Source organism: Odocoileus virginianus, chromosome 4, assembly GCF_023699985.2.
Source record: "Odocoileus virginianus isolate 20LAN1187 ecotype Illinois chromosome 4, Ovbor_1.2, whole genome shotgun sequence".
Lineage (NCBI taxonomy): Eukaryota > Metazoa > Chordata > Mammalia > Artiodactyla > Cervidae > Odocoileus > Odocoileus virginianus.
Window position 1 is genome coordinate 11,994,773 of NC_069677.1, and position 27,062 is coordinate 12,021,834.

The 27,062-nt window shown below is 46.0% G+C and overlaps 1 protein-coding gene across 2 annotated transcripts in view; it reads right to left on the reverse strand.

Annotated features, from left to right (window-relative positions):
* The window catches only part of HEG1 (heart development protein with EGF like domains 1), an 83,336-nt gene that overhangs the window by 27,985 nt on the left and 28,289 nt on the right, over window positions 1-27,062 (reverse strand). For both annotated transcript variants that reach the window (XM_020916276.2, XM_070466124.1), the window contains exons 4-13: window positions 25,279-25,632; window positions 23,999-24,346; window positions 19,067-19,363; window positions 16,831-18,183; window positions 14,724-14,843; window positions 13,977-14,096; window positions 8,818-8,921; window positions 5,859-5,917; window positions 5,378-5,538; window positions 1,340-1,474 (exon numbers count right to left, since the gene is read on the reverse strand). In XM_020916276.2, coding sequence (XP_020771935.2) covers window positions 1,340-1,474; window positions 5,378-5,538; window positions 5,859-5,917; window positions 8,818-8,921; window positions 13,977-14,096; window positions 14,724-14,843; window positions 16,831-18,183; window positions 19,067-19,363; window positions 23,999-24,346; window positions 25,279-25,632 — 3,051 coding nt within the window. The remainder of the gene's footprint in view (window positions 1-1,339; window positions 1,475-5,377; window positions 5,539-5,858; window positions 5,918-8,817; window positions 8,922-13,976; window positions 14,097-14,723; window positions 14,844-16,830; window positions 18,184-19,066; window positions 19,364-23,998; window positions 24,347-25,278; window positions 25,633-27,062) is intronic.

A 27,062-nucleotide genomic window follows, 5' to 3' on the forward strand; every position in this document is an offset into this window, starting at 1 on the left:
CTGTGTACAGAAGCCACCGCTCCTCGGCCCCCCAGGGGCCACACAGCCCCCAGCTGTGGATGTCAGCAGAGGCCACCGGCCCGCCCGAAGTGGGCTCGGTGCCCCAGTTAAGACAGGCCAGGAGCACTCTGCATGAAACCAGGTAAGAAGGAACTAGGAAGCAGCAGCTCCACATCAAAGTGATAGACTGACGGGGTGCTGAGCGTGCCCTGAGCTTCAGCATCAGGCCCGCTGCCCCGCAGAGTGGGCCCTCCTCTTCAAACCCCGCCCAGGATTGCATGCAGAGCCAAGATGGTGCACTTTTAAAGTGCCTAAGTCAGAGGGTCCGAAGCTCAGGATACCGCATTGCCCTGAGATGCATTTTTATCCCCTCCTCTAACAGGAAGTCCTGAGCGAAATGAGTGGCATGTCACCCTTCCCTAGGACACCATCTTTACTCGATTCCGGTGCATCTGCCACTGGCAGGTGCTGGCCGAGCAGGAAAACTGGGCCACACACGTTCTCATGTGATGCGAGGCCTAAGGCTGCATGACACGTTTATGCTGCCAGCTTTCCTGTGACTGTGAATTGCAGCAGGCTTTTATAAGTCAGGGTATCCAGTGCTCTGGATTTTAATTCATTTTATTTTAAAGCAGTATTCATGCACTGTATTCACTGAACAGCCGATATCTGAAACTGGATGAATTTAATCCTCACCCAAGAGGTTAGCAGAATCAGGTTTCTGACAAAATCTTTAAAACCAGAACCCACTGGTTCAACAATAACCTGGGTAAAACACAAGAGCAAATGCTGATGGCTTACAAAGTACTTCCATAACCACTGCCTGTTTAATTCCTAGAATATCTGATGATGTCTCACTGCACCCATTGCACAGAAGAGGGAACTCAGGCTCAGCCAAGCAAAGTGACTTGCCCGAGATGATAGAGGATGGGTAGGCAGAAGAGGGTTCTGACTCAGGTCTCCCAAGCTGCCAGCTACTGCTAAAGGGTACACCCCTGCCTTCATGCTGGTATTTCCATTTTAAAAGATTAGCAGACAATAGAATAAAGCTTTAGGAATTAAAACAGTAATTTTTCTAACTTCCTCTAAGTAGGAAAAAAAAGAAAAGGCCTGGCCACCTCAGGCATTCCATTCTCTTTTCTTTTCCTTTGAATCTGATTGGCCAGACCAGTGCGCACCAGTCAGAGATAATGCTATTATTCCAAGGAGATAACATATTCAACCCTGCTGGGAGCCAAACAACCAGGAACAGTTACCCCCAGATTAGAACGGTCACCCCCAGAGCAGAGAGAAGCCCCTCCCCCATCCCTCGGGCCCTGGGCCCCAGACCTGCCGCTACCTCGACAGGAGTGGTCCATCTTGTTGAACTGGAAGTAACCGGACTTGCACTGGCACAGCGCGACCCCATCCAGATCGGTGCAGATGGAGGTCTCCTTGTCACATTCTGGAGTCTTCCGCTTGCACAAGCTACCCGCTGAAATGGAAAAACAAGACAGTGAAACAAAACAAAACCTCCTCCATGTCAAACATTAAGATGCATGTACTTTCTATTTCAAGAGGCTCAGAGAACAGTTTCCAAAAGAGCCTGCGTGGAGCACACTCCTCTCAGGGTGCCCTTCTGCGCTGCCTTCTTCCACTCCTTCCCCAGGGCTGGCCCAGCCTGTTACCAAGTTTATGCAGCATGCCACAGGGAAAAAGCAAACCCAGAAGAAATGGGGTGCCATCCCCAACTCCAGAGTCCCCTGCAAACACAGCCCCCAATAGGTGGGGTCCTCTGCATCTTCTCACTCAAGAGCTGTAGTGGAGAACCAGTACAAACCCAGAAAGCATGCCCCTGCCCTCTCAGGGAAGAAGACCTGTCTCAGTCCGCTGCTGCGGAGCAGACTTGAGAAGAGGTGTGGAATGTAATCTGGATATCTGTGTTCCATCACTGTCCGCCTCCCCACTATGCCTGGGGCTGGCTCAGCTCTGGGTGGTCAGCAGGGCTGGTCCACACTCAGGCTTGACACACACATGCTGAAGGAGGCACTCGACAACCGGTTACTGGGCCGAGAGGACTCTTTTCTGCTCTGCTTCCTTCACTTTAGAGCCTCAGTTCTTCCATGTGTGCATATCCACCTGGCTTTGTCCAGCCCTGGGCATGTGGGCCATGCTCATTTCAAGGATGACAAAGAACTCTTTCATGATCATCAAAGAGCATTCACTGTGGCACGTGTGGCCCTCTCTGAGGTTGCACACAGTGAATCCTTGCTTGGGTTGTATATAGCAGGTCCTCTGTGAGGTTGTAAACAGTGAACCCTCTCTCGGGTTGAATGGGTTGTAATATAGCAGACCCTCACGAGGCATTAAACAGCAGGCCCTTTCTGAGGTTGTATACAGTGGACACAATAAGAGTGCTTTTACCATCTAAGATTGGACTGAACAAAATTGGGATTTACAGACAACAGAACAGAAATATAAATCAAGGGATAGTAGAGAGCATCTTATTTACACCATTTACAGACTGATGTACACCATTGTTTTCGGTGGGTGTGAACAAGTTCAGGGTGAGGCTAGAGCTAAGGAATGGCCACGAGTGTACACCGGGCAGTGAGGTTTGGGCTCCCATCTCCCACCTTAAGGAAAATGCCAACTGCTTTAAAAACCCAGACCAGGTGCCTGCTCTTCACGCAGCAAAACTGCGCCCCCTCCCAACCTCAGGCAGGTTCGTGTGACAGGAGCAGACACCCACCCAGGGACCCTGGCATCCACCCCCTTGTCTGAGTCCTGAGGGCCAGGGGCCTATGGGTGGCTTGCTCACAGGGAGGTTAGTTTAGGACACAGCTTCAGCTCTCAGTGCTGAATTTCCTGTCTTTATCAGTGGAAGCTGGCGTGCTAAATCAGAACCCTATTTGTGTGTGTGATAGAATTTCCTTTGTTTATTGTGAAAGGTTTGTATTTAAGGGAGAAAAATGAAAAATGGAAAATCTCACCAAGCAAACTGTGAAGCTGGCACAGAGGGCGTACTAAAAGGCCACAATCTCTCATCTAAACTTTTTGAAGTCTTAATATAAAGGAGTACCTCCAGCACAAAAGGCCGTCCAGGCCAGTACTAGTTTGTGCGGCAGCCAGTCTGAGCTGCCTGGCCTGATTAGATATTTTCTGGAAGCCAATGTCACGTTTTCCCTCTGCCCTGCCCACAAAGCCTGCCTGCGGGCAAATACCACTCGCCTTGCTGAAGCGACTCTGCCCTGAATCGAAGCAGATTCCCTCGAAGGCAGGGGAAGCTGGCCCTGCCTTTGTGACGGAGGTGTTGCTGTCCTCCAGATTCTTAATATTTTGTCATCAATCCATCAAACGGAACCACATATAATGCAGTTTTCATTTTAAGCCTGGTGATGTGATTTTTCTGCATCCACAATTCCCATGGTCCTTCCTGGGCATAACATCCGCCAAACAGACAATGAGAACTGATGTAAATCTAAGGCTGGGGCACTCCTCTGGGGGATTTCCAAGGACTCGAAACCTCTGGAGAGATGAGAACTACAGTTCTTTGAAAGGTGAGGAAGTAGATGTTTTGTGAATTGAAAGGGAAAATCCCTCCCATCCAATGGCAGCATCCAGAGTAGCCCATGGCTTCTCATACGCTGGGAACAACCAGAGGTCAGAACCTGACCACCTCGGCTCATCCAGCCTGACTCTCTAGCACTCAGAGAGGTGAGTGAGACACCAAACACGTGCTGGCAAAACCTGGAGAAGCCCTGGGAGGAAAACAGAGAAGTAAGGTCGGGTTCAGCCAGGAGGCACTCGGGCTCGGAAGGCAGAGTCAAAGAATGGGCACCAGTCCCTGCGTGGGCAGGAATATATGGGAAATCTCTATATCTTCCTCTCAATTTTTCTATGAAACTAACGCTGTTCTAAAATTTTTTTTAAGTTTTTAAAAAATAAAAAGCATGGGACTTTGGCAAGGAAGCAAGGGAAGACAGGAGCTTTCCCATAAGCAGCTGGAAGAAGGAGGGTCAGAGCATGGGCAGGGCAGCCATTGGCAGGGCCTTACAAACCCAAATATCTAGCCACTTGATTGGCAAGACATGAAATGTGTTTACTAAAGACAAAACAGTAACCTGTTTCGACCATGCAGAACACACAGTGTACATGTTTTATGAACTGAAAGGTGCCCTTTCCCCTTTCTGGGAAGGAAAAATCGGGACCTTTGCATCACTGGCAAGAAAAAGAAAGCCAAATCAAAGAGTTCCTGCCTCAAAAGGTAGAGCACAGTATGAGGGGGCAGGAACTTTTGATCCAGTTCCCCAATGAAGCTGAATGATAGCAACTTCAACTCCAGAATGTTGGGCTCTTTCTTTTTCCTTCAAGTGAATAACTAGCCCTGAAATGGGCCAAAGCTCTAGCATTTATAGAGCTTTGGCCAGCTCTACTGAGCACAGTCCACAAGGAGGGCTTTCAGGACTAGCTCTTACAAAGCTCTGGCCCACCGGGAAGGTCCAGGATCTGCTCGCAGTCAGAGCGCCAAACCTGCTACCTATAGTTGAGATCCAGCATCTGGGCACCAGATGGGGAGGCTGACTCTGACTCTGCACCCCTCACCAGTCCTGTGTGTAGTAAACTGAGCCAACCAGAGCCAGCTCAGGCCACTTATGAGACGCAGCGGGGGCAGGCCCCCCTGCATGAGGAAGCACTTTTGATTCCAGCAGAGTTTTCCCATCTCAGAGGTGAAACCTCCCTTCCAAGACCCAAATTTGCCTTCCAAACTTGTTTCTAATCCCTTTATTCATCTGTTTCACACCAGATGCTCTGTAGAAGCTTTTGACAAAAACAGATAAAGAACAAAAAAAGAGAAATCACGACGGCACCATGAGCTGTCTGGCTTCTAATCTTTATCTTGTTTCTGTGCGTTTAGAATCTGCAAACAAATCACAGGAGGATGGGAGACACTGCATATGCTTTATTTACCTAATGGCATGTCATGATGAAGGTTTCGGGCCATTGACAAGTGTTGTACATTCTGTGTGTGAATTCTACCTCCCCAGAGGGAGGGAGCCTTTCAAGGGAAAGAAGAGTGATTTCTGCTTCATTACATCTGCTCCTATATCCCTTCCAATACCAACACTGCAGAGAAACAGAAACAGCATGCTAAGGACTGAGAGACTTCAAGGCTGTGTGTACAGGATTATGTGTGTGTGTGTGTGTATGCATATGTGGGTCAGTGCACGTGTACACAAAGATATACACACACAAAGCCCTTATGGTTAATGCCCATTTCAGAGACAGGCCAGCTCTATGACAAGTTTCTTGGACCTGCACCCAGAAGGCCTTACACTTCTACCCTAGGTCTGTGCCTAACTGGACGGGGGGTCCTCGCAGAGGGCCCCTCTCTTACCTCTAAAGATCCGCCTCTGAGACCCCAAGAGCTGGCAGACCTCAGCAGAGGCCCGGCAGGAGTTGACGCATTTCTGCATCCTGTCGGCCAGGTCAAACAGCGTCACGTTGGAGGCCAGAGAGAAGGTGGCTTGCAGTGACATCATCACAACACTGGACTCCCTATAGGCAAAGTATGCATGTTTTAATCGTCCTAAACTGATATGTGGGTCCCAGGATTTTTGGAAAATGAGTGTCCTCCCCATTCTCCAGTGAGGGCCTGGGAGAGTATGACAGTTCCATGACCTTGGCCTGGGATCACCCCTTGTAGCCTACAATAAGCTGACCTAACTCACAGATAGGTCCTCTTCCAAAAGGCTCTCCAAGAGAAATTACATTACAGCCAAAACAGGGGCCAGTTCTGTTGCCATCACACTTGTTAGGATATCCTCCCCTTTCTATAGACTGGTCCACAAACAAGCACATATAATCCTGCTACTTACCTAGAAACATGAGCTGTGGATCGGGTATAACCAGGTAATGTTGAGAAACACACATTTAACTGAAAGGAAGAAGTTTATCATTAACTGTGAGTCAGACAAAAAAAGCCTTGAACCTAGAACCAATTTCCTATTTTCAAGATCAAACAGGCATTTTCCAATCATCAAGTTATCAGCAGGCAGCCTCACACAGGAGTGGTGTCCTTTTTTTTGTTCCTTTCTTAAATGCCTTTCTACTCTTATTCTGTTGTTCCATGAGCACAAAGGGAGAGAGGCAGATAGTAAATCAGTGGGGGGAAATCTTGGCAGGAAATGATGTTCAGAATAGCACCCTTGGATGCAAAACATCTTCAAAGGAGCAGATCTTGTTTAAGACCCAGGGTTTCAAAAAACCTCAGAGGCAACTGTTTATTTGGACTTTGCATAGTGAACAAGACTTCCTGAAAAGGCTGGGTTCCTTTCAGCTCCCTCAGGTCTGGCAGGCCTTACACAGACCCTTCATAATCTACAATGAGTTGACCTAACTCACAGATAGGTCCTCTTCAAAAAGGCTCTCCATGGGAAATTACATTACACGGGTCAAGAGCCCTTTAGTTGAGAGCAAATTAAGAGTGACTCCCTGTGTTTGCCTTGTGTCCTTGGAAAGAGCAGAAAATCCCTGTGGGGCATGATGTACCATGCCTGCTTCGCCACTCCGCCCATAACATGAACTGGGGCTTGGGGCTTCCTTTCGTGCAGCTGAGGGTCTCAATACCTTGACCAATGCAACCTACCTGTCTTCAGTGCCTGTGTGTCAGACATATCTCATCCTTCACAAGATGGATTCAGACACAGGATGCTGTCAAACCCTTTTTGTCTTTGTATTAACATTGCTTTATATTCATAAGGCAATGATTTATTATTATTAAACTTTCTTTTTCCCCAGGAAAAAACAGAAATAGCACATTTCAGAACAGAACAGCATCTTGGGAAAGGCCATTTGAGTCACAGCCTAAATCCTCTCTAGTCATAGCCTAAATCTTCGTTATTTCTTGGGGATGGGGATGTCACATCACTAATAAATTATATGTTGATACTGGATGTGTGTGCATGTGTGCTGTTGCTTCAGACATGTCCCATTCTTTGCGACCCTATAGACTGCAGCCCACCAGGTTCCTCTGTCTGTGGGATTTTCCAGGCAATACTGGAATGGGTTGCCATGCCTGGGTTGCCCACTAATCAAACCTGTGTCTCTTGCATCTCCTGCATTGACAGGTGGATTCTTAACCACCGAGCCACCAGGGAAGCTGGTTGATATTGGGTAAAACTGAGCAAAGCAGATGGGTCACTGAGGACCGTGTAATGGGAAGGACTGTATCTCTGCAGGAGGTTCTCAGCCCCTGTACTATCTTAGAAGGAATACTGACCTACAGCCGAACAAAGAGGCAGCTGCAGTGGGGTGCCAAGAACATTCACTATAGGGTTAGTAGACATAAAACCCTGCCATTTAGTAAAGAATTTGACCTTACCCAAAGAGAGGTCTGGCCCTTGACTCCTGGAAGGTAATCTCTAATCCTTTGGAATGTCCTGCCTTTGTAGACCTGGAGGCCCTGGCCACTGCAGATAGTCTACCAGTATGATTTATGCTGGGGGTTTTGAGTTACAAGGTACCAGCTGGACCTCCAGAGGGGCTAGAGACTCAGGTCAGGCTTATAGGCAACTATCTTGTTTTGGCTCCAGACACCAAGGCTCGGTGAGTCTGCCTGGTTGGCGATGCTCCATGAATACTGTATACATCATTGCCGAGAGGAGTTAACCCTGTTGATGACCTCACAGAGAGAGGACGACTGGAATGAATTTGAAACCCTCCTGGACTCTGTCCCATGCATCTTCTCTTCCCTTGGCTGTTACCTGAATCTTTCCACTATAATAAACCCTAATCTTGAATTTAACAGCTTTCAGGGAGATTTCTGAGTACTTCTAGTACATTATAAAAACTGAGGGTCTCGTGGAGATCCCTGAACTTACAATTGGTATCAGAAGTGACAGTGGTCTAGTGGATTGTTTCCTAACTTTGCACCCGCTCTGTGTAAACTCAGGCAATGTCATTAACTTCCAGAGCCCTCCAGGTTTTCACCTCTAAAGGTGTTGGCAATACCTCTTACAGGAGGCAAAGTGCATGTCACAGAGTAGATGTTCATAGAGAAAGGGAACTGGAATCTAATTTTTACACAAATCAAACCCATGGTCTTATAAAATCTTATAGGTTTTGGCTAAAACACTCTTACCCATAAATAACAAGTAAAATTAAAATCAGAAATCAATCTATAAAACTTATTTTAATGGCAAATTTCAAGTTTCTGAGCATTAACTCTTAGACCCTGGTAGCAGCTGAGAAGCAAAATACTGTCTGAGCCTCATTTCTGACTCTTCTCCCTTCCTCTCCATTTTTACTTTTTTCCTGACAAAAAGGAGGCAAGGAGGGAAAAAAGAATCAAAGGCCCCCAGATAATCCATTCAGTGAATTCTCAACCCTGGATAATGGGATTAATTTCCACCTTTGCCATTCCCTTGAGAAAAAGCATCATTCTCCCCAAGTTCTGAGACACACACAAAAAAGTCACATAGCAGGTCAACAGCAGATGGGACAGCAGGATTCTCTAGGTCTTTCCTCTTTACCAACAGCTCTTACTGGTACATGTCACCTAAGTGTGTGACATGGAGAAGAAATAAATGCCAAGGCATTGATAAAAGCAGTTCAGGAAGACACATTAGAAGAAATGCTTATACCAGCATCACTAGTTCTCAACACTTCCCTACTATTTCTGAGAGGTCTTTAATTTTACCCTGACATTCACCTTTCAAATATGATAGAAATGAACAGTCCGGAAGATACAGGTGATCCTCAGGAGGTTTCCACTATGAATAAAATCTGTTCTAGAAGACAAAGGACTAGCAGGGAGATGCCTCTTGGGAAACTTACCATTTTGGTGATCTCATTTTCAACTTCACGGAGGTCTGAATGTTTTTCCATGGTGGTATTAAGAAACGTTTTCTTTAGTTTAAACTCTGTCACAAAGGTTCTAACTGAAAATGAAAACATAACCTGTTAGACCTCACAAGGTCAACCTGCACTAGTGTGAGCATCTATAAATCTCAGGGCAGCCAGCTTTCCTCCACCTCCCAGGATGCTCTCCAAACATTTTTTTCTCCTGGAGGGTGGAGACCATCTCGCCCTCCTCAGGGTTCCTCTAGCAACGTGAGCACCTACTCAGTTGAGCTGAAAGCTCAGACTGAGCAGACCTTTGGGAGAGAGGCTAAAGGAGCCTTTAGCCTACAGGAGCACGAGCCTTCCTCACCTCTCCAATGAGCTCTCAAATCTTAGATGCTCAGTGAAGCTGTGACAGAGAAGAGGCGAGCTAAGGAAACAGTTTAAGGAGGAGGCGAGGGAGACCTGGGGCTGGAAAGACTTGTCAACCCCTATAAAGCTTCGGATGAAGGAAAGTTCTTGCTTTCTAGGTCTTTTATCAAGTTAGTTAGCAAGCCCTAACTTCAAGGGTGTGCTCTGATTTCCTCTTCTCATTAGTCACCTCTATCCAATCCCTATTCCTCTTGCTCAGAGGAAATGTCTGTTCTATCATTGATAAAAGAGCCTTCCAGAAGCTGGGTTACTTCCCAGGATCACCCAGCTCCCAAGGGCCAAAATTAACATTTAACATCATGTGCGTCCATCTTCCAAGGTCTTCTTCCCCTTAAACCCGCAGCCCCCTGAGGAATCTGACAGTCTAAAGACAACCAAGTGCCTGCAGAGAAAGGTGTCAAACATCTGAAGCAGGACCCCACTGCAGGGAGCCGCCAGACTCCATGATTATAAGCTGCACATGAAAACAACCCATATTCAAGATACCATTGGGTTCAGACACAAAAGGATGTAGCCCCATTTTCCAAGGTCCATTTCACTCCTAAAATAAAATTCTAGTTAACATCAATCTGTGCTGATTGGGCCTGAGGGGAATGGAACTTACAAATGGGTAGGCAATCAAAAATTAGGGTAGCCTGCCTTATATCTGGTTCTTATCTTCCTTTAGATTATATTCTTATCTCTCCCTCTGGACAAGAAAAAAAAAATCTCAACACAGAAACCCATGAAGCTGCTCTTTCACAGAAAGCTTGCCTGCTGAATTAAGAAGGCGGCCCACAAATGAGCCAGGGAAAACATTTAACATCTTATACTTACTGTCTAAAGCCCTTAATCCTTATTTAACATCTTTTTGCTTGTTCCACAGTTCAGTGAAGCCAGCTGCTTAGGACTCTTTCTGAGCAGCAGGGAGCTCTTTGAAAACATTCTTGGCCAAATGAAAGCGTTTCAGCACGCTCTAATTTGCATGTTTCTCTGATGCTTATGAACAATGAAGCTAAATGACTTGAAAAGGGAAAGATGATTGTTAACACAGTAAGCAGCTCTCCTCCTGATCCATGGTGCCTGTGGGACACTCCACACACAGGCTTCCAGAATAGTCCCCCCACTCCTACATCCTCAGGTCTCGGTCTGCACCCAAACTCTCTGTGCAGAAACACACATATGGTAACTGGCAAGTACAGATCTCTTCTGAATCAGGGCAGTAAACATGGCCTCTGCATCCATGTGAATATGAATAAGGCTACACAGTGTCCCCCAGGCAGAGTCACATCTTCACACCGGTTACATCATCTGGCTTTACATCTAAATTCACTGGTAATTTAGATGTTATCTAAATGATTCTTAAAAGATCCATAATTATTGCTCTGTATTCAGAGCAGTTTATCACTTTCACTGCTTTCAGTTCTGGTCCAAGAGATTAGAAACCTAATGTCAAAGGATACCTCCCATCTGAAGAGTCCTACCACTTTCCAAGCTTGCTCAAATATATTATTTATTTTGATCTTCATAATATCCTTGAGTGGGAAGCAGAGCAGGTGGTAATCTGGTTTTACAGATGAGGAAATTGAGGCTCAGGGAGTCAATGTACTGTACATGCTGACCCTGGAACTGGAAGCCTGGCATTTGAGTCTCTGGGTAAGTATACTTTTCCATACTGTTTCAAAATAAAATCATTTCTGTCTCCATTCTTAAACGGAAGCTCCTCACTTATTTCTTACAGGGTGCGGCTAAATGGAATAGGTTACGAGGATGTCTTGACTTTGACTGATGTCTATATTCTCAGATTTTTCTTCCTTAAAAATAACACTTTGACTTGATTCCTGTATTTTAAATAATTTTCAAATTTGACCCTTATTTTAGTAGGGTACAAGCTGTTGAAATACATTTCTAGCCCCAAAATGGAGCTATACCTGCCTGGGGTGCCACATCAGCAAGTCCAACTTTCAAGTTCCTAAAAATGCTCCCCTTGATTAGTAATGCAGCGCATCAGTCAGCCCATCCTCAATAGTGAAGCCAACTCTGGGCTCTATACTTCTTTCTAAATAAGGCCAGATATGCAACACCAGATAATCATGCCCTGTTTCCCCATTGCTGCTTCTATGTTCTATAAAACTCAGCTCAGTTCAGTTCAGTTGCTCAGTCATGTCCAACTCTTTGCAACCCCATGAACTGCAGCATGCCAGGCTTCCCTGTCCATCACCAACTCTCAGAGCTTGCTCAAACTCAAGTCCATTGAGTCAGTGATGCCATCCAGCCATCTAATCCTTTGTCGTCTTCTTCTCCTCCTGCCTTCAATCTTTCCCAGTATCAGGGTCTTTTCAAATGAGTCAGCTCTTCGCATCAGGTGGCCAAGCTATTGGAGCTTCAGCTTCAGCATCAGTCCTTCCAATGAATATTCATGAATGATTTCCTTTAGGATTGATTGGTTGGATCTCCTTGCAGTCCAAGGGACTCTCAAGAGTCTTCTTCAACACCACAGTCCAAAAGCATCAATTCTTTGGTGCTCAGTTTTCTTTATGGTCCAACTCTCACATCCACACATGACTACTGGAAAAACCATAGCTTTGACTAGACAGAGCTTTGTTGGCAAAGTAATGCCTCTGCTTTTTAATATGCTATCTAGGTTGGTCATAGCTTTCCTTCCAAGGAGCAAGCCATCTTTTAATTTAATGGCTGCAATCACCATCTGCAGTGATTTTGGAGCCCAGAAAAATGAAGTCTGTCAGTGTTTCCATTTTTTCTCCATCTATTTGCCATGAAGTGATGGGACCAGATGCCATGATCTTAGTTTTCGAAATGTTGAGTTTTAAGCCAACTTTTCCACTTTCATCAAGAGGCCCTTTAGTTCCTCTTCACTTTCTGCCATAAGGGTGGTTGCCATCTGCATATCTGAGGTTATTGATATTTCTCCTGGCAATCTTGATTCCAGTTTGTTCATCCAGTCCAGCATTTCTCATGATGTACTCTGCATATAAGTTAAACAAGTAGAGTGACAATATACAGCCTTGACATACTCCTTTCCCGATTTGGAACCAGTCTATTGTTCCATGTCCAGTTCTAACTGTTACTTCTTGACCTGCATACAGATTTCTCAGGAGGCAGGTCAGGTGGTCTGGTACTCCTATCTCTTTCAGAATTTTCCACAGTTTGTTGTGATCCACACAGTCAAAGGCTTTGGTGTAGTCAATAAAGCAGAAGATGTTTTCTGGAACTCTCTTGCTTTTTCAATGATCCAATGGATGTTGGCAATTTGATCTCTGGTTCCTCTGCCTTTTCTAAACCCAGCTTGAACATCTGGAAGTTCATGGTTCATGTACTGTTGAAGCCTGGCTTGAAGAATTTTGAGCATTACTTTGCTAGCATGTGAGATGAGTACAATTGTGCAATAGTTTGAACATTCTTTGTCATTGCCTTTCTTTGGGACTGAATGAAAACTGACCTTTTCCAGTCTTGTGGCCACTGTGCAGTTTTCCAAATTTCCTGGCATATTGAGTGCAGCACTTTAACACTCAGTAAAACTCACTCTTGCCCAAAATGGCTCCAAATGAGTGTTCCTCCCATGGTTTGTGAGGCCCTGTACTTCCCCAGTCCATGAATTGCTTTCCCTTTAATAAAGGACATCAAACTCGTTACCAAATTGTTTTAGTTTTGTCATTTGACACCACCTTCTTAAAAGTCTTGATGATCCTCCTCAGCCCATGGTCAGTAGAAGTCATGCAAATAACAATTTCAAAGGATACAGACATTTGTTCTCTCAAAAAAACACTTACTAAGAACTTTTTCTGTGTTAAATACCACAGTAAGAGATTTAAGATGATTCCAAGTTGTGTCACTGTACCTGACAGTTTGCTTATCCATCTTAGATAACCCCGTTCCTCACTTCTAATTTCTTCTAGTTTTTCATTGAACTCGGCATTCTAACACAGGTTACACATCCTGGGTGCAAGAAAGTTCTTAGGACAAACACAGCCTTGTGTGATGGAAGAACTGTGGGCTGCAAACCTGGCCTCTCACAAAGCAGTTACAGAAGCTGGGCCACTAGTTACTTTGTCAGGGCCTTAGTTTTCATTTGGGTTGTTTGCTTTTAACCTGTATAATGGAGATTATATCTAAAACCAACCAGCTTCATGGACTCTATTAAATTCAAGGTCAAAATGTGACAAATTATATGATACAATTTTGGCAGTAGCTTTTTAAAAATGTATCTACCTGTGGACAAGAACATGAAGATAGTTTTTAAAAATGAAAAGTATGTGCGAATATGGTAGGACAATCAGGGTTTTATTCTCTTTTTTCCTCTCCCTAATTTTTTTCTTTTTTTTTACTCTTTGGTTGAACTATCCTTTTGATCTTTTTTCGCCCTAACTGTAGGGTAGAATGTTAAGCAAATAGTGTTTGCATAAATGATGGCATATTTAGGCAGTCACTACAAAGTTTGTATAATATGTTTAATAACATGAAAAATGTTTAAGATATAAAGTTTGTACAAATAACCATATGACTTCCAACTGTATAAAAATATAATGTACACTAAAAAAAGACTGCAAATAAAGTGCTATGTCTCTGAGTGGTGGAATAATAGTGTCTTCTACTTCTCCTATATTCCTTCAATTTATACCTTGGGCAAATATTGATTTTGATTAGGGAGAAAAATAATAAATGTTATTTTGCAAAATACATTGTAGTGCAAAGAAAATTCCAAGACAGATGAACTCTCTTACCCAAATTGCATATCCCTTTTTCCAGCTGGTACCCCACTGGGCATCTGCAGGTGAAGGATCCCTGAGTATTGTTGCACGTGGCTAGGGGTGGGCAGGGGTTTGAGAGGCATTCATTCACATCTGTGGAGGAGGGAACACAGGACCACAGTGAATCTGCAGCAGTCAGCACACTCATAATCTGGTATAAGGAGCACTTCTAAGGGCCAAATGGCACTGGGTGTGGAGAGGAGCAGAAACCAGTGGACACCACACTTGTTCTCAAGGGGCTACCAGTCTACTGAGGGTGGGGGCAGCCAGGGGTGCAAATAAACATAAATATAAGGCAGGATTTGAAAGTACAGAGAAAGTAAAGAAGGTAATTACTTTGATGGGAGAGAGAATTAAGGACTGTTTCAAATAACATCTGAACAAAGACTGGAAGGACTTTAATAAGCAGATGTGGGTAGGGGGATGCTAGGCTGAAGCACCAGCACAGCAAAGGTCAGGGCAGTAAATTGTGGGAGTTTTCAGGGAGCCGTGGGTGGTCCAGGAATGCAGAGTCCACAGAAGGCAGCCAGATCTTGGGGGCCTGTCAATGTCACTGTCTGACATTACTCTGCAGACAACGCATAAGCACGCTAACCCTCAAGTAAGCAGGGTATGAATTTAAAAACCTTACTGCCCTATGTTTTGGAGGAAAAAGGAGTCTATTGCCTGCCTCAGTGTGGCACTATATTACAGACCAGCGCAGACGACTCTTCTTCTTACCCACACTGCAGTTGTCCCCGTGCCAGGAAGGTGAGCACATACATCGGTACCCACGACGTGTGGTGGGATCCACAACGCACTTCCCGTCATGAAGACAAGGGTGAGTGGTGCAGCTGTCAACTGAAAACACATTTCCAGAATAGAGCAGTTAATCACACAGCAAAGGTAAAAAGGCAGCTCTAGGTAAATATTTAATTCTCCCAGCTAATATTTGATTCTTGCTTATTTCTGTGTACTTGCCCTGAAAAGGCCATACCACAAAACAGAATGGGTTCCCGGAGGTGCAGAAGAGAAGCATGGGGACTGGATGCCGGCACCGGCTGTGTACACACAGGCGTATTAAACAGCTGGATCCCTGAATACAGGCGCTGGTTCAAATCCGAATGCCGCTTACAGATTCCTGAGCTTGGAAATGATGACATTGCCTTGGGATACTTAACAAATTCTACTTGAAGCAATGCCTATTTAAAACACACCTTAAGGGGGAAATGACACCTGATCAACTATCCTCCCTGCTCCAAGTTTTCTCTTTTCCAAAGATCTCACACTGTAAATGGGTCTCCAAATAACTGTGCAGTCATTCAGAAAAAAGCCTGCAAGTGAGCACTCTCTTCACACACTGTGACCATGAGCCCATCTGACTCAGCCAGGCCCTGATGAGGCACAGGCTCCACTGTCCTCTTGGACTCCCGGCTCCCCGGGGCAGTGACCACACTCTCTGTTTTGGTCTCTATAACTGGCCTTGTCACACTCCAGTTATACTATAACTGCCTAATAAAGGTTTCTGACACACACTGAGAAAAGTCAAAACTCACAACAGAAGGAGAAAAGTCATCTCCAAGCAGAAAAGTCAGTGGTAGAATGAGAAAAAGAAGACAAAAATCGAGCATTCTAGCTCCAGAATTACCCTGAAGACAAACAGGCTAAACCTGAAGATGGTGTCCTTGCTCCTCATGGCTACTTCAAATATACCTAAACGTGTGCATAGCACCTATATATCCAAACACTGCGCCCACCGGCTCTGTCACAAAAGACATAGCAACAGCCAATGACAATCCTCCTAATACTGCTACAGTTATCACTGCAGGGGCTGTAGTCGGCCTTAAGGGTCACTTGTGAATTATGTTCTATCTAATATTGGAATATACTTGGCATCTGGAAATGAAGCCTGTGAGTCCTGAAGCAGGATTACAAACTCGCCAGAAGCAGCAGCCAGCTTCCATCTCCTAGTGGCACTCAGACCACTGGCATGAAGTGGGCACTGATATATCAGGGCTCTCGGGGCTGTGTGGGCTGCGGGGCTTGTGGCTGGACCACGAGCTGGATGATGGCTGCCTACTTGGACCTGCCTCCAGTGCCCTCCCCTTCTTCCCTCCTCCCTTCAGTCTCCATTTCATATTTTTATCAACAGCAGTTTTCCTTGCCTGAGTCTAGACAAACTAAGTATCCAGCAAATTTTGGCCCTGACATCAAAGGATGTCATCCTACTCCCTGCTACCTGTACTTAGGTGACAGTGACAAAGAATCACGTGTATGGCTTTATTTCTCTTGTCCCAGCAACTTAAACATGGATAGAGAGATACATAACCTCAAGCGCAATGTCACACAGTCACTATAGGAAAGGTCAGTTCATCATCTTCTCATTGAACATGTCCCTTCACCCCTATTTATCAGCTGGCGCCATAGTCTTAGGGAAATCTCAGGGGATCAAGAGATGCTTCCCCGGTGACTGCAGCACCGGCTGACCAACTCAGAAGCTTGGGATTCTGATCTGGAAGCAAGCACTTGCTCACTCTGTGTCTTAGACAGGTCATATAAAGCTTCTTGACTCCAGTTTCCCACCCTTCAATCTCACTTCGCTGCCCCACTCTGGCCTTGTTAAAGGCATGCTTGAAAAGGTCATGCAATTACAGGGCATTACAATCTACTAATTACTAGTGTCAACATGGCCAATGGCATCTTCTCCTGTCTGCCCTCTGTAACTCAGGAGTGAGAAAGGGGGAGAAAATGGTCACTGGGGCATTCTTTCCTGCTTTTCAACAGAAAGCATTGTGATCACACCAGAGACCCGCACAGTCCTCAGCATGTGTCCACAGTCGTGTCCTACCTGCGGCTGGAGACGATGGTGCTATGGGTGGCTGGGTGCTGCTCTGGGCCGTGGAGGTGGTCGATGGAGGAGTTAACACCTTAGCTGTAGAGACAGGCATGGTTCCGGGGGGAGGAGATGTTTTGAGGAAAGATGAAGCCAGGCTGTCCTCTTCTGTGGGGCCAGGCTCTGTTGTGGATTCTTCGGTCAGGGGGAGCAATCTGGTGGCAGCATCTCTATGCACTGGGCTCCCTTCTGTGGTGACAGCACCTTTTGTTGTGACTTGGACCACGAGAATTTCAGGACTGGTTGGCGAGAGCTGAACCACTGTCTGTAATATTTCTCCGGCCACTGTCTGTACTGTTGTGGGGCCACCCGTCAGAGCTGCTGTGCTTGACGGGACGCTAGGGCTGGCCTCGGGAGGATGAGAGGTCTTGAGAGTGGTGGCTGCCAAAGCTGGAGACGTGTGGGCTAAGCCGGTGCTCGTGGCTGGAAGGGCCTGCTCAGTGTCTGTAGAAGCGGAGTAGTCTGTGAAGGCCAGGGGTGAAGGGCTCCCCAGAGTAGACATCACTGTTACAGCTTCCGTGGCCGCCGCGGGCAGAGTCTGCAGGCTTGGTGGCTTTGATTCCGTGACGATGTTCTCGAGGTATGGGTTACTCTGGTTCTTAGGATCTGCTGTTTGACTGCTAGGCAGCAGTGGCACTGCTGACGTCCGAACTGAAGTCACGGGAGCATCCCTTGCCCTGGGCAGGACCGGGGTAAAAGGTGCAGGTGGGAGGGCTGTCTGTGAGTCAGGCGACGCGGGGGCAGACGCCATCAGGGACCCTGACCAGGGTGGTGGTGAGGAGGACAAAGGAGTGGGTGCATCAGGGGTGGATGGCAGGGGATGGGTGGAGGCCCCGGCAGATGGCAAGGTTAACGAGAAGAGCTGGTAGGACCGTGACACCGAAGGCAGGGGCAGGGGTGGCTCCGATGAAGATGATAACGCATCACCAACAGATTTAGCGTCGGCATCCAGAGGGACCAGAGTGGCCGGCACATTAAGGGTGGGTGTGTGAGACGGAGAGTTGGCCGAGGGCAGGACCAGCACCTCAGTGGAAGGCTGAGCACGTTCTCCTTGGTGGGATGAGATGTTACTCCTCTCGGTCTGAGCCTGAGAAGAGGAAGAAGAGTCTGAACTCAAAGAGCTTGAGATCTTAACGGAAGAGGTCGAAGTCTCCCTTTCATCCAAGGATGAACTGTTGTCCGTAATGGACAGTAGGGTCCGTTCCCCTTTGGTGAAAGGAGATGAAGCACAGGTGTAGTTTGTGTGCTCACTGGAGGTCCTGCAATCAGGATCTGTGCTGCTGACTCCATCGTAGCCAATCCCAGTGACTGCCAAGGGAAAACTACAGTTAGGCCAATCAGACAGGCATCTGTGAACCTACACTCTGAGACAGACTTTCAGTGTCCGGCCCATGCACTGCCCTCCGGGGGAGAGACACTTTCTCTGGAGAGACTGTACAGGGAGGCAGGCAGGGTTTGAATGGACCTGCCCTCCTGTGAAGAGCATAGTGGCAGCACTGCAAACGGTAATAAAAGAGAAGTGGGGCCCCAAATAATAGGGAACAGGTCCAAATTCCTTCCACAGACCTCTTTTTTGATAAAAGCAAATTAGTATCTGAAAAGCTCTTAAGACCCCAAATAGAACAATTGTTGTGCCTAAATGGAAAAAGGAAAACCCTCCCAACTTTCCATTCTGTATAATGAGATATTTCTTTCCCAGGAGATTGGCCTCAGCCACAACCTGGCTGGGCTCCTTGATTGCAAGCATCCTGGCTGACAACAGTGCCAATGTCTCGGGTAAGCGTAGGGGGGGGGGCGGGGATGGGGGTGGGGGAGGTGGGAGAACCCAGACAGTCGTCTTCACAGGGAGCTGGTAAGCCACTTTCTGGGTTGACAGCAAACTCTTTCTAGAAAGTGAAAGTGAAAATGTCATGTCAGACATGTCACTCAGTCATGTCTGACACTTTGTGATCCCATGGACTGTAGCCCGCTGGACTCCTCTGTCCATGGAATTCTCCAGGCAAGAATACTGGAATGGGTTGCCATTTCCTTCTCTCAGGGATCTTCCAGACCCAGGGATGGAACCCAAGTCTCCTGCATTGCAGGCAGATTCTTTACCATCTGAGCCACCAGGGAAGCCAAAATCATCCTAACACCACAAGCAAACTGACAGATATGCTGAGGGAACATGCAAAGAGATACTGCCTATCACCTCCATGCCGTTCGAAGGTCCTTGTGGCCGCAAGTGAACCCGAGACTGGGCGGGCGTCCCCGGTCACCGTCATGTTCCCCTGCTGCGTGGCACTCTCCATTTCTCCAGCTGTCGCCACTGATCGCTCCGCATCCCTAGGAGTTGTGCTACTGTTGGTGAGAGATCGCAGTGTGCGTTCCCCAACTCCAGAGGACGTAGCCAAAGTGTGCGGGCTGTGAGTGCGGACTCCAGGCGCTCCCCAGGAAGCCCCCTCCTCAGCTTCGGTACCAACATCCAGCTCAGGACTGTCTTCGGTGGCTACAAGAGGACAGGAAAGGGGAGGGCTGGTCAGTGAGGTGTACAGTGGGGCTGTGTGAGCCACAGTGCTGTCCTCCGCCTTCTCAGGGTCTTTGTCTGAAACTGACAAGGTGAAAACACAACATGTGTGTCTTTCCTGCTAACATAGCAGTGACTGAAACCTCCAGAGGCAGTGCGGGATCAGCACTGCTGTTCAAGTGACTTGGATTTATGATAAGGTTCATTACTCCAGTGAACAGGATCGATACAATATTTCTGCTTGGTGATACATAATAAATAGTGTTTATGTCAGGGAAATTGGTGGTGGCGGCAGGGGGAGTGAAAGTCGCTCAGCCATGTCCGACCCTTTGCGACCCCATGGACGATACAGTCCACGGGCTTCTCCAGGCCAAAATACTGGAGTGGGTAGCCTTTCCCTTCTCCAGGGGATCTTCCCAACCCATGGATGGAACCCATGTCTCCCATATTGCACGCAGATTCTTTACCAGCTGAGCCACCAGGAAAGACCTAAGTGAACGAAAAACTAACAACCCTGCAGGAGCTTTCCACCTGAAAAGACCCGGGAGGGAGGCTGGTATTACCCCAAAGGCTTTTACCTCCAGGTGGGACCAGCGATAGCTGATGGACACAGGGCCTGCCATTCTACAGTGTCTGTTATTCCACACTGTAGCTCTTCACCCGAGCACCTCAGTGAGAAATGGCATCATGGTGAGAGGTTACAAGTGGGCTTGGTTGTTTTTTTTCTTGGTGGAGACTGAATAGGAATTGTGACACATGAATAAATATCCTTTTCTTTTTTTCTTGGATATATATTTTATGCTATAAACTTAAAGAATCTTAGATTATTACCAAATCAATCCTTCTTTTCAGAAATGAGGACCAATTCTTCTTAGCCTAACTGCTTCATAAGCTGGATCTAGTGAGAAAAACAGGCTCTTTTCTGATTCTTATTCCAATTCCCAAGTCAGTCTAGTCCTTGAGAGACCTACCTTGGTGGAAAATGGATATAAAGCTGAGTGTGAGGTCAGTTCACTTCATGATGCTAGTGCTAAATGGCTTCAGTTGTATCCAACTCTTTGCAACCCCATGGACTACGGCCCCCCAGGCTCCTCTGTCCATGGGATTCTCTAGGCAAGAATACTGGAGTGGGTTGCAGTGCCCTCCTCCAGGGGCTCTTTCCAACCCAGGGATTGAATCCGCATCTCTTACACCTCTTGCAAAGGTAGGTGGGATCTTTACCACTAGTGCCACCTGGAAAGCCCTCACTTCATGACAGGTTTGTGTTAACTGACCGGCAGGGATGAACATGCACACAGGCATACACAGGGAGCACCAGGAAAGCCAGGACCTGGTCGCAGATGTGATCTGACCCTCGCGGGGGGACTTAAAAGAGACCCACGCAAAGTCCACCAGGAGAATCTGGAGAACTGAGCGTACCTGACCATAAATTCCCTAACACAGAGGACAGGCCTGCGATGATGCCACACAAAATGTAGGCCAACCACCCCCTCTTAGGCTGACAGACTTAACACAGGGGGCAGTCATGCCCTGAAACAGAGGGGCTGCATCTGAGCCCAGAGGAAGGGATGAATCAAGAAATCTGAAAGCTGTATGACAGAAGCTGTGAGCTGTGGGTGATTCCAAGGAAACGAGAGAAAGCATTATGTTAACCCAGAGCAGGTGGTTTCAGGAACACAGCTCTTCCTTATCTGGTGCCTCAGAACCCCACATGCCACTCACACTGAGGTCACATTGTCCACACACAATTGCACCCTGACTGCAGAGTGTAGGGTACTGAAGAGATGGAAGAGGGGAATTCTATGGGATGTAAGCTCCAGGCCTGCAAAGGTGAAACTTCTGAGACCACAGGGGCAGGGCCGAAAAGGATACCTTGTGTTTAAGTGACAGAAAGAGTGTGTTTTCCATGCCTGGACATAAAACAGCACAGTCTCCACCCACACACGTGGTATTCTTTACAACAAAGCATATGCTTTTCCATATCACATCAGCAGTAAATAACAAATGCTAATCTTCCTCATTAATTAGAGAACTCATAGCAGGGAAAAGAGCTGCCACTGTTAATGGTGAAGAGGTAAGAATTCAAACCTATTATAAGCTTAAATGATAAGTTACTGCATTTTTGGCTTATCAACATACAATTTACATTGATAAGGCTGATGAGAATTGTTTTCAAAATATTTTTCAAAAACATTCTTAAAAAGGAACATCAAAGGAAAAGTTTTCTGAAAGCAACAGACTAGAATTCATCAAAATTAAAAAATTTGTGCTGTCCATGGGATAACAGCAAGAAAGTTAAAAGACAACCCATAGAATAAGAGAAAAAGACTGCAAATTATCTTTCTGTTGAAGGACAAGTATCCAGAATATAGAAAGAACTCTCACAACTCAATTAAAGAAAGATAAAACAACCCAATTTAAAAAGGGTCAAAAGATCTAAACATATGTTTCCAAAGACGATATACAAATGGTCAATGAGCACATGAAAACATGCTCACCATCATTAGTCAGCTGGGAAAACTGCAATCCAATACCACATAAGATGCCACTTAACTTCCACTAGGATTGCTGTTATTGTTGCTCAACTGCTAAGTCATGTTCAAGTTTTTGCAACCCCATGAACTGCAGCATACCAGGAGCCCTTCCTTCACTATCTCCTGGAGTTTCCTCAAATTCACATCCATTGAGTCGGTGATGTTATCTAACCACCTCATCATCTGCTGCCCCCTTCTTCTTTTGCCCTCAATCTTTCCCAGCGTCAGGGTCTTTTCCAATGAGTCAGCTCACTAGACTCAAAAGAGCTCAACAACAACAAGTGGTGTTAAAGGTGCTTAGAAACTAAAATCCTCCTACTTTGCTGGTGGGAATACAAAATGGTGCAGCCACTCTGGAAAAGAGTTTGGTAGTTCCTCAAAGGCCAGAAACAGAGCTACCATCTAACCTGGCAATTCCAAGGCAATTCCAAGAAAACATATGTGCACACAAAAACATGTACTTGAATGTTCACAAGAGTACTACTCATCATAACCAAAAGGTGGGAACAATCCACATACCCAATAAGTGATAAAAGTATAAATTAAAATGTGGCACATCCATACAATGGAATAGTATTTGGCAATACAAAGGAATGAAGCACTGACACATGCTACAACATGGATGAACCTTGAAAACCTAATGTTAAGTGAAAAACACAAAAGACCACACATTTTATGGTTCCATTTATAAACACCTCAATATGCAGATGACACCACCCTTATGGAAGAAAGTGAAGAGGAACTAAAAAGCCTCTTGATGAAAGTGAAAGTGGAGAGTGAAAAAGTTGGCTTAAAGCTCAACATTCAGAAAACTAAGATCATGGCATATGGTCCCATCACTTCATGGGAAATAGATGCGGAAACAGTGGAAACAGTGGCCGACTTTATTTTTGGGGGCTCCAGAATCACTGCAGATGGTGATTGCAGCCATGAAATTTAAAGATGCTTACTCCTTGGAAGGAAAGTTATGACCAACCTAGATAGCATATTAAAAAGCAGAGACATTACTTTGCCAACAAAAGTCCGTCTAGTCAAGTCTATTGTTTTTCCAGTGGTCATGTATGGATGTGAGAGTTGGACTGTGAAGAAAGCTGAGTGCCGAAGAATTGATGCTTTTGAACTGTGGTGTTGGAGAAGACTCTTGAGAGTCCCTTGGACTGCAAGGAGATCCACCCATCCAGTCCATCCTAAAGGAGCTCAGTCCTGGGTATTCATTGGAAGGACTGATGCTGAAGCTGAAACTCCAATACTTTGGCCACCTGATGCAAAGAGTTGACTCATTGGAAAAGACCCTGATGCTGGGAGGGATTGGGGGCAGGAGGAGAAGGGGATGACAGAGGATGAGATGGCTGGATGGCATCACCAACTCAATGGACATGAGTTTGAGTAAACCCTGGGAGTTGGTGATGGACAGGGAGGCCTGGTGTGCTGTGATTCATGGGGTTGCAAAGAGTTGGACACGACTGAGTGACTGAACTGAAATGAGAGTAGGCAAGTCTATAGAGGCAGAAAGTAAATTCACGGCTGTCAGAGGCTCAGAAGAGCAGAGAAAGGGGAGAGACCACATGAGCACAGAGTTTCTTTTTGGGATGATGGGAATGTTCTGGAATAGATGGCAGTGATGGCGGCCCAACTCTGTGACTATACTAAAACCCACTGAATTGTACATTTTAAATGTGTGAACTGTACAGAATGTGAAATATAGTTCAATAAGGCTGTTTAAAAGGGGGAAAGGAGAATGTCTCTTGATGAAAGCCCAGACCTGGCATGAACAACCACTCACAAGGAGGTGATACAATACTCTCACCTTCCAGAAGCTGTGTGATGGTGGCAGCGTGGGGGTGTGGGTGAGCTCTGAGTGCTGAAAGGACACTGCAGAGAAGTCCCCGAGCTGTGTGTGGTAACAGTAGCATCTTGGAGATGTTACAGAAAAACTGGGGGATATACAGGGACAGGTATCACCAGCTAGAAGGATGGCCTGGAAATATTAAGAGGCCTGCAGAACTATTTCATTATCGCTGAAGATCAAGCTCAGGCAGCCCCCCACGCTCTTTGGGGTGCAGTTCCATGGATGGAGACTCACTTGAGCGCTCCCCTCGGGGTGCCGAGAAGCCCAGACTTTCTGAGGAGGATGAAGACAAGGACTCGGTGGCCAGCTCAGAGTAGCTCATTTCATACAGCACTGGGTCGCTTCCTCGAGACTGTGGGGCGGAGGCTGAGAAGCGGGTCAGAACTGAAGCATTCACAACCTCAGGATGGGAAGTGGAGCTTCCTGCTGCACCTGCAAAGGGCTCGCTGCCGGTGGAAAACCAGAGAGTGGTGCTCTCTTCACCTCTGACTGGCGGGATGGACTGAGAGGAGATTTCTGTCTGAGACACAGGGCTGCCATTCCCTACACCAGAGCCACTGGCCAGCTGGGGTCCTCCGGAGGCTGAAAGGTGTCAGACACAAAAGGCCATTACATGGATGTAAGAGAGATCCCTCCACAACTAAGACATATAAGTCTTTCCTAAGAGAAGGTGCCCCTTGCAAGGACCTTGTACAGTGTTTATACTATATGTGTGATCTGACGTATACTTTCATGTTCTAAACAATTATTTCAAAACTATTCAGTGTCAATAAGAGAGCAATACCAAAAACTGGTGAAGAGCGGAGCTTTTAAACAATATGTGCAAAGTCTCAGAGTAACTTAAAGGCCTGAGTGTTTTATTCTTTCCCCTAAAACATGGGGAAGTATGAGCCAGTGAGTATGCTGCTATGTCCATCAAATACAATGTGCCCAAATATTATGCTTTTCAGTATTTTCCTAAGGCAGTTCTATTATTTATAAAGATTATTCTAATTCTGAAATACAGCCAAAAAAAAAAAATCAACTATGGGGGCTCACTAAAACCATGAACTTAAGGAGTATATTTACATACTCTGCACATTTTATTTGTGAAGATGATCTGTACATAAGATAACTGAAGCTGGCTTTAAAGAGCGGCCAGCTCTCAGTCTGAAGGTGAAGCCGCAGAGCCACAAGATGCATTAGCACCAGGAGCTCGGCGGTGGGAGTCTCAGCTCTGCGGTGAGTGAGACAAAGATCACGCACTCACCACTTAAACCAGCTGAGCCTCAGCTTCCTCATCTACAAGAAAGCAGGAGGAATGATGACCGTTTGACTAATTTCACAACATTGTCATGAGGCTGAAAATCAAAATGTGATAATGTGGTCTACCAGATAAAGGAGATAGTGTTATCCAAGAACACAGTTGTCTTCTTTTTTTTTTAAAGATTACAAATGGTCTTGAAGTGACCCCTTGAGGAAATTCAACAATTTTAAAATGTCGAGAATAAATCAAATAGAGATTAAAGACTTACTTGGAGAATCATTTTGCCAAAATTCCCTTGAGACATTGGAAGATGTAGGACCAAATGCACTTTCTGTGGAGAGCTCTGTGAATGCCCCATCCCCTGGGCTCCTGAATACTCCACTGCTTCTTCTCAACTCTGCCTCCGAGGGGGAAGAATGGACTGATGATGAAGTTGTGGCAATTTCAGAGTCCTCGAGGAAATGTTCTGTCTCATTCAGAGGTCGCAGACTGATAGCTAAAGACTGGGGCGTCCTTCGGACACTGTTGGGGAACATGGTGGCAACATGGACACTCTCTGTCCCACTCACCGAGGAGCTGTGGACAGCAGTAGAGTTGTTTAAATCCTCTGTACTTCCAGAAGCTAGAATGGAAGAAAATATGATTTAAGACTAGCCAGGGTGTATCTGGATGCAAATGATGTTAATTACATTTTGGCAGATGAATATATGTCATGTGGATCTAATAGATAAACACACCTAACACACTCATTCTCCCTCTTTTCACAGAGCTAAGTGGAGAAGCATGAGATCCTTCACTGAGCACAATGAAAGCTTCAGATCAAGCTAGGAGGAAGACAGCAGAAGGCCTCTAGACCCGATTTGCATCAGTCTATATAGAAGAAGCTAAAAACTTCCGCTCTTGAGTTCCACCTTATAACTTATATAGGATAGGCCACTGTGACACAGTCTGTGTTTTGTTTTGTTTTAGCCATGTAAACCTTTTGTTCAAATGCTATTATAGATGAAAGCCTATATCTAAAAATGCATAAAAGTGGGTGCATTACAGGGGACCCAGTCACCAGCAAGGAGGCCTTGGGCTTTGCACCCACAGTCGGAACAATGGTGGCCTAGAACAGTCATTCCCAGCCTTGCCACCATCGATAGTTCTTTATTACTTGCCACCTCAGGGCTATCGTAAAACTGACATTTCGAAAGACTATTAACCAAGCTGCATTTATTAAGTAACAGAGCTTCTAATCAGCAAGAGATACTCATCATTACCCCACTGATTTGATTTAATTCCACCCAAAAGCAACAGGCTCCATCCCTGGAGTTAACCTCATGAAGCTTTGGAGACTGGCTCACACAATACTCCAGTGGGTCCCAAGGACTCCAGGTTGGGAACAGTGTTTCTGATGAAATGGATGGCAGACACTGGACCAGTTGTCAAGAGCCTCAAGAACTGAATAACACATCATTGGTCAAAGTGGACAGTCTGCTCTGCAGAAGTACAGTGGCTTGCTGGTGGTTCCCTTCCACAACGAACTTTCCAAAGGACACCCTGAGAAATGACCTCCAGAAGGCTGCACTGAAAGCCTCATTCCAAACAGGAATACACTGCAGGGAAGCTTGGTGAGTGGGCAAGAAGACCCAGAGGCAAGAAGGAAGAGTGCTTTTTTTCTCTTTTTAAGGCAAATTTTTAAAAAAGTACTCTCCATACCTATAAAATGAAAGGCTTCAAATTGTTAATTATGACCCAGGAAAGGAAAAAATAAAGTCCTCATTATAAACATTTCTTTGAAGATCAGTCCAGTATGCACTCATAACCAAAAGCACAAATAAAAGTTATACATAAAGAGCGAGCACAGGAAACAAAAAGGCTCCTTTTCCTTTTGTACAAAGCCACAGAACCAGGTATACCTAGAACACAGGCTGTGGCTCTGGTTGCTGGACCTTCAGGGGGACAAGGAAGATGCAGGCAATCCATAAACCTAGTAATTAGATCAAAGGAATAGAGAGACCTGGGAACAAAAATAGCTGCAGTCTATAGCCATCTCTACTAGGAACAAAA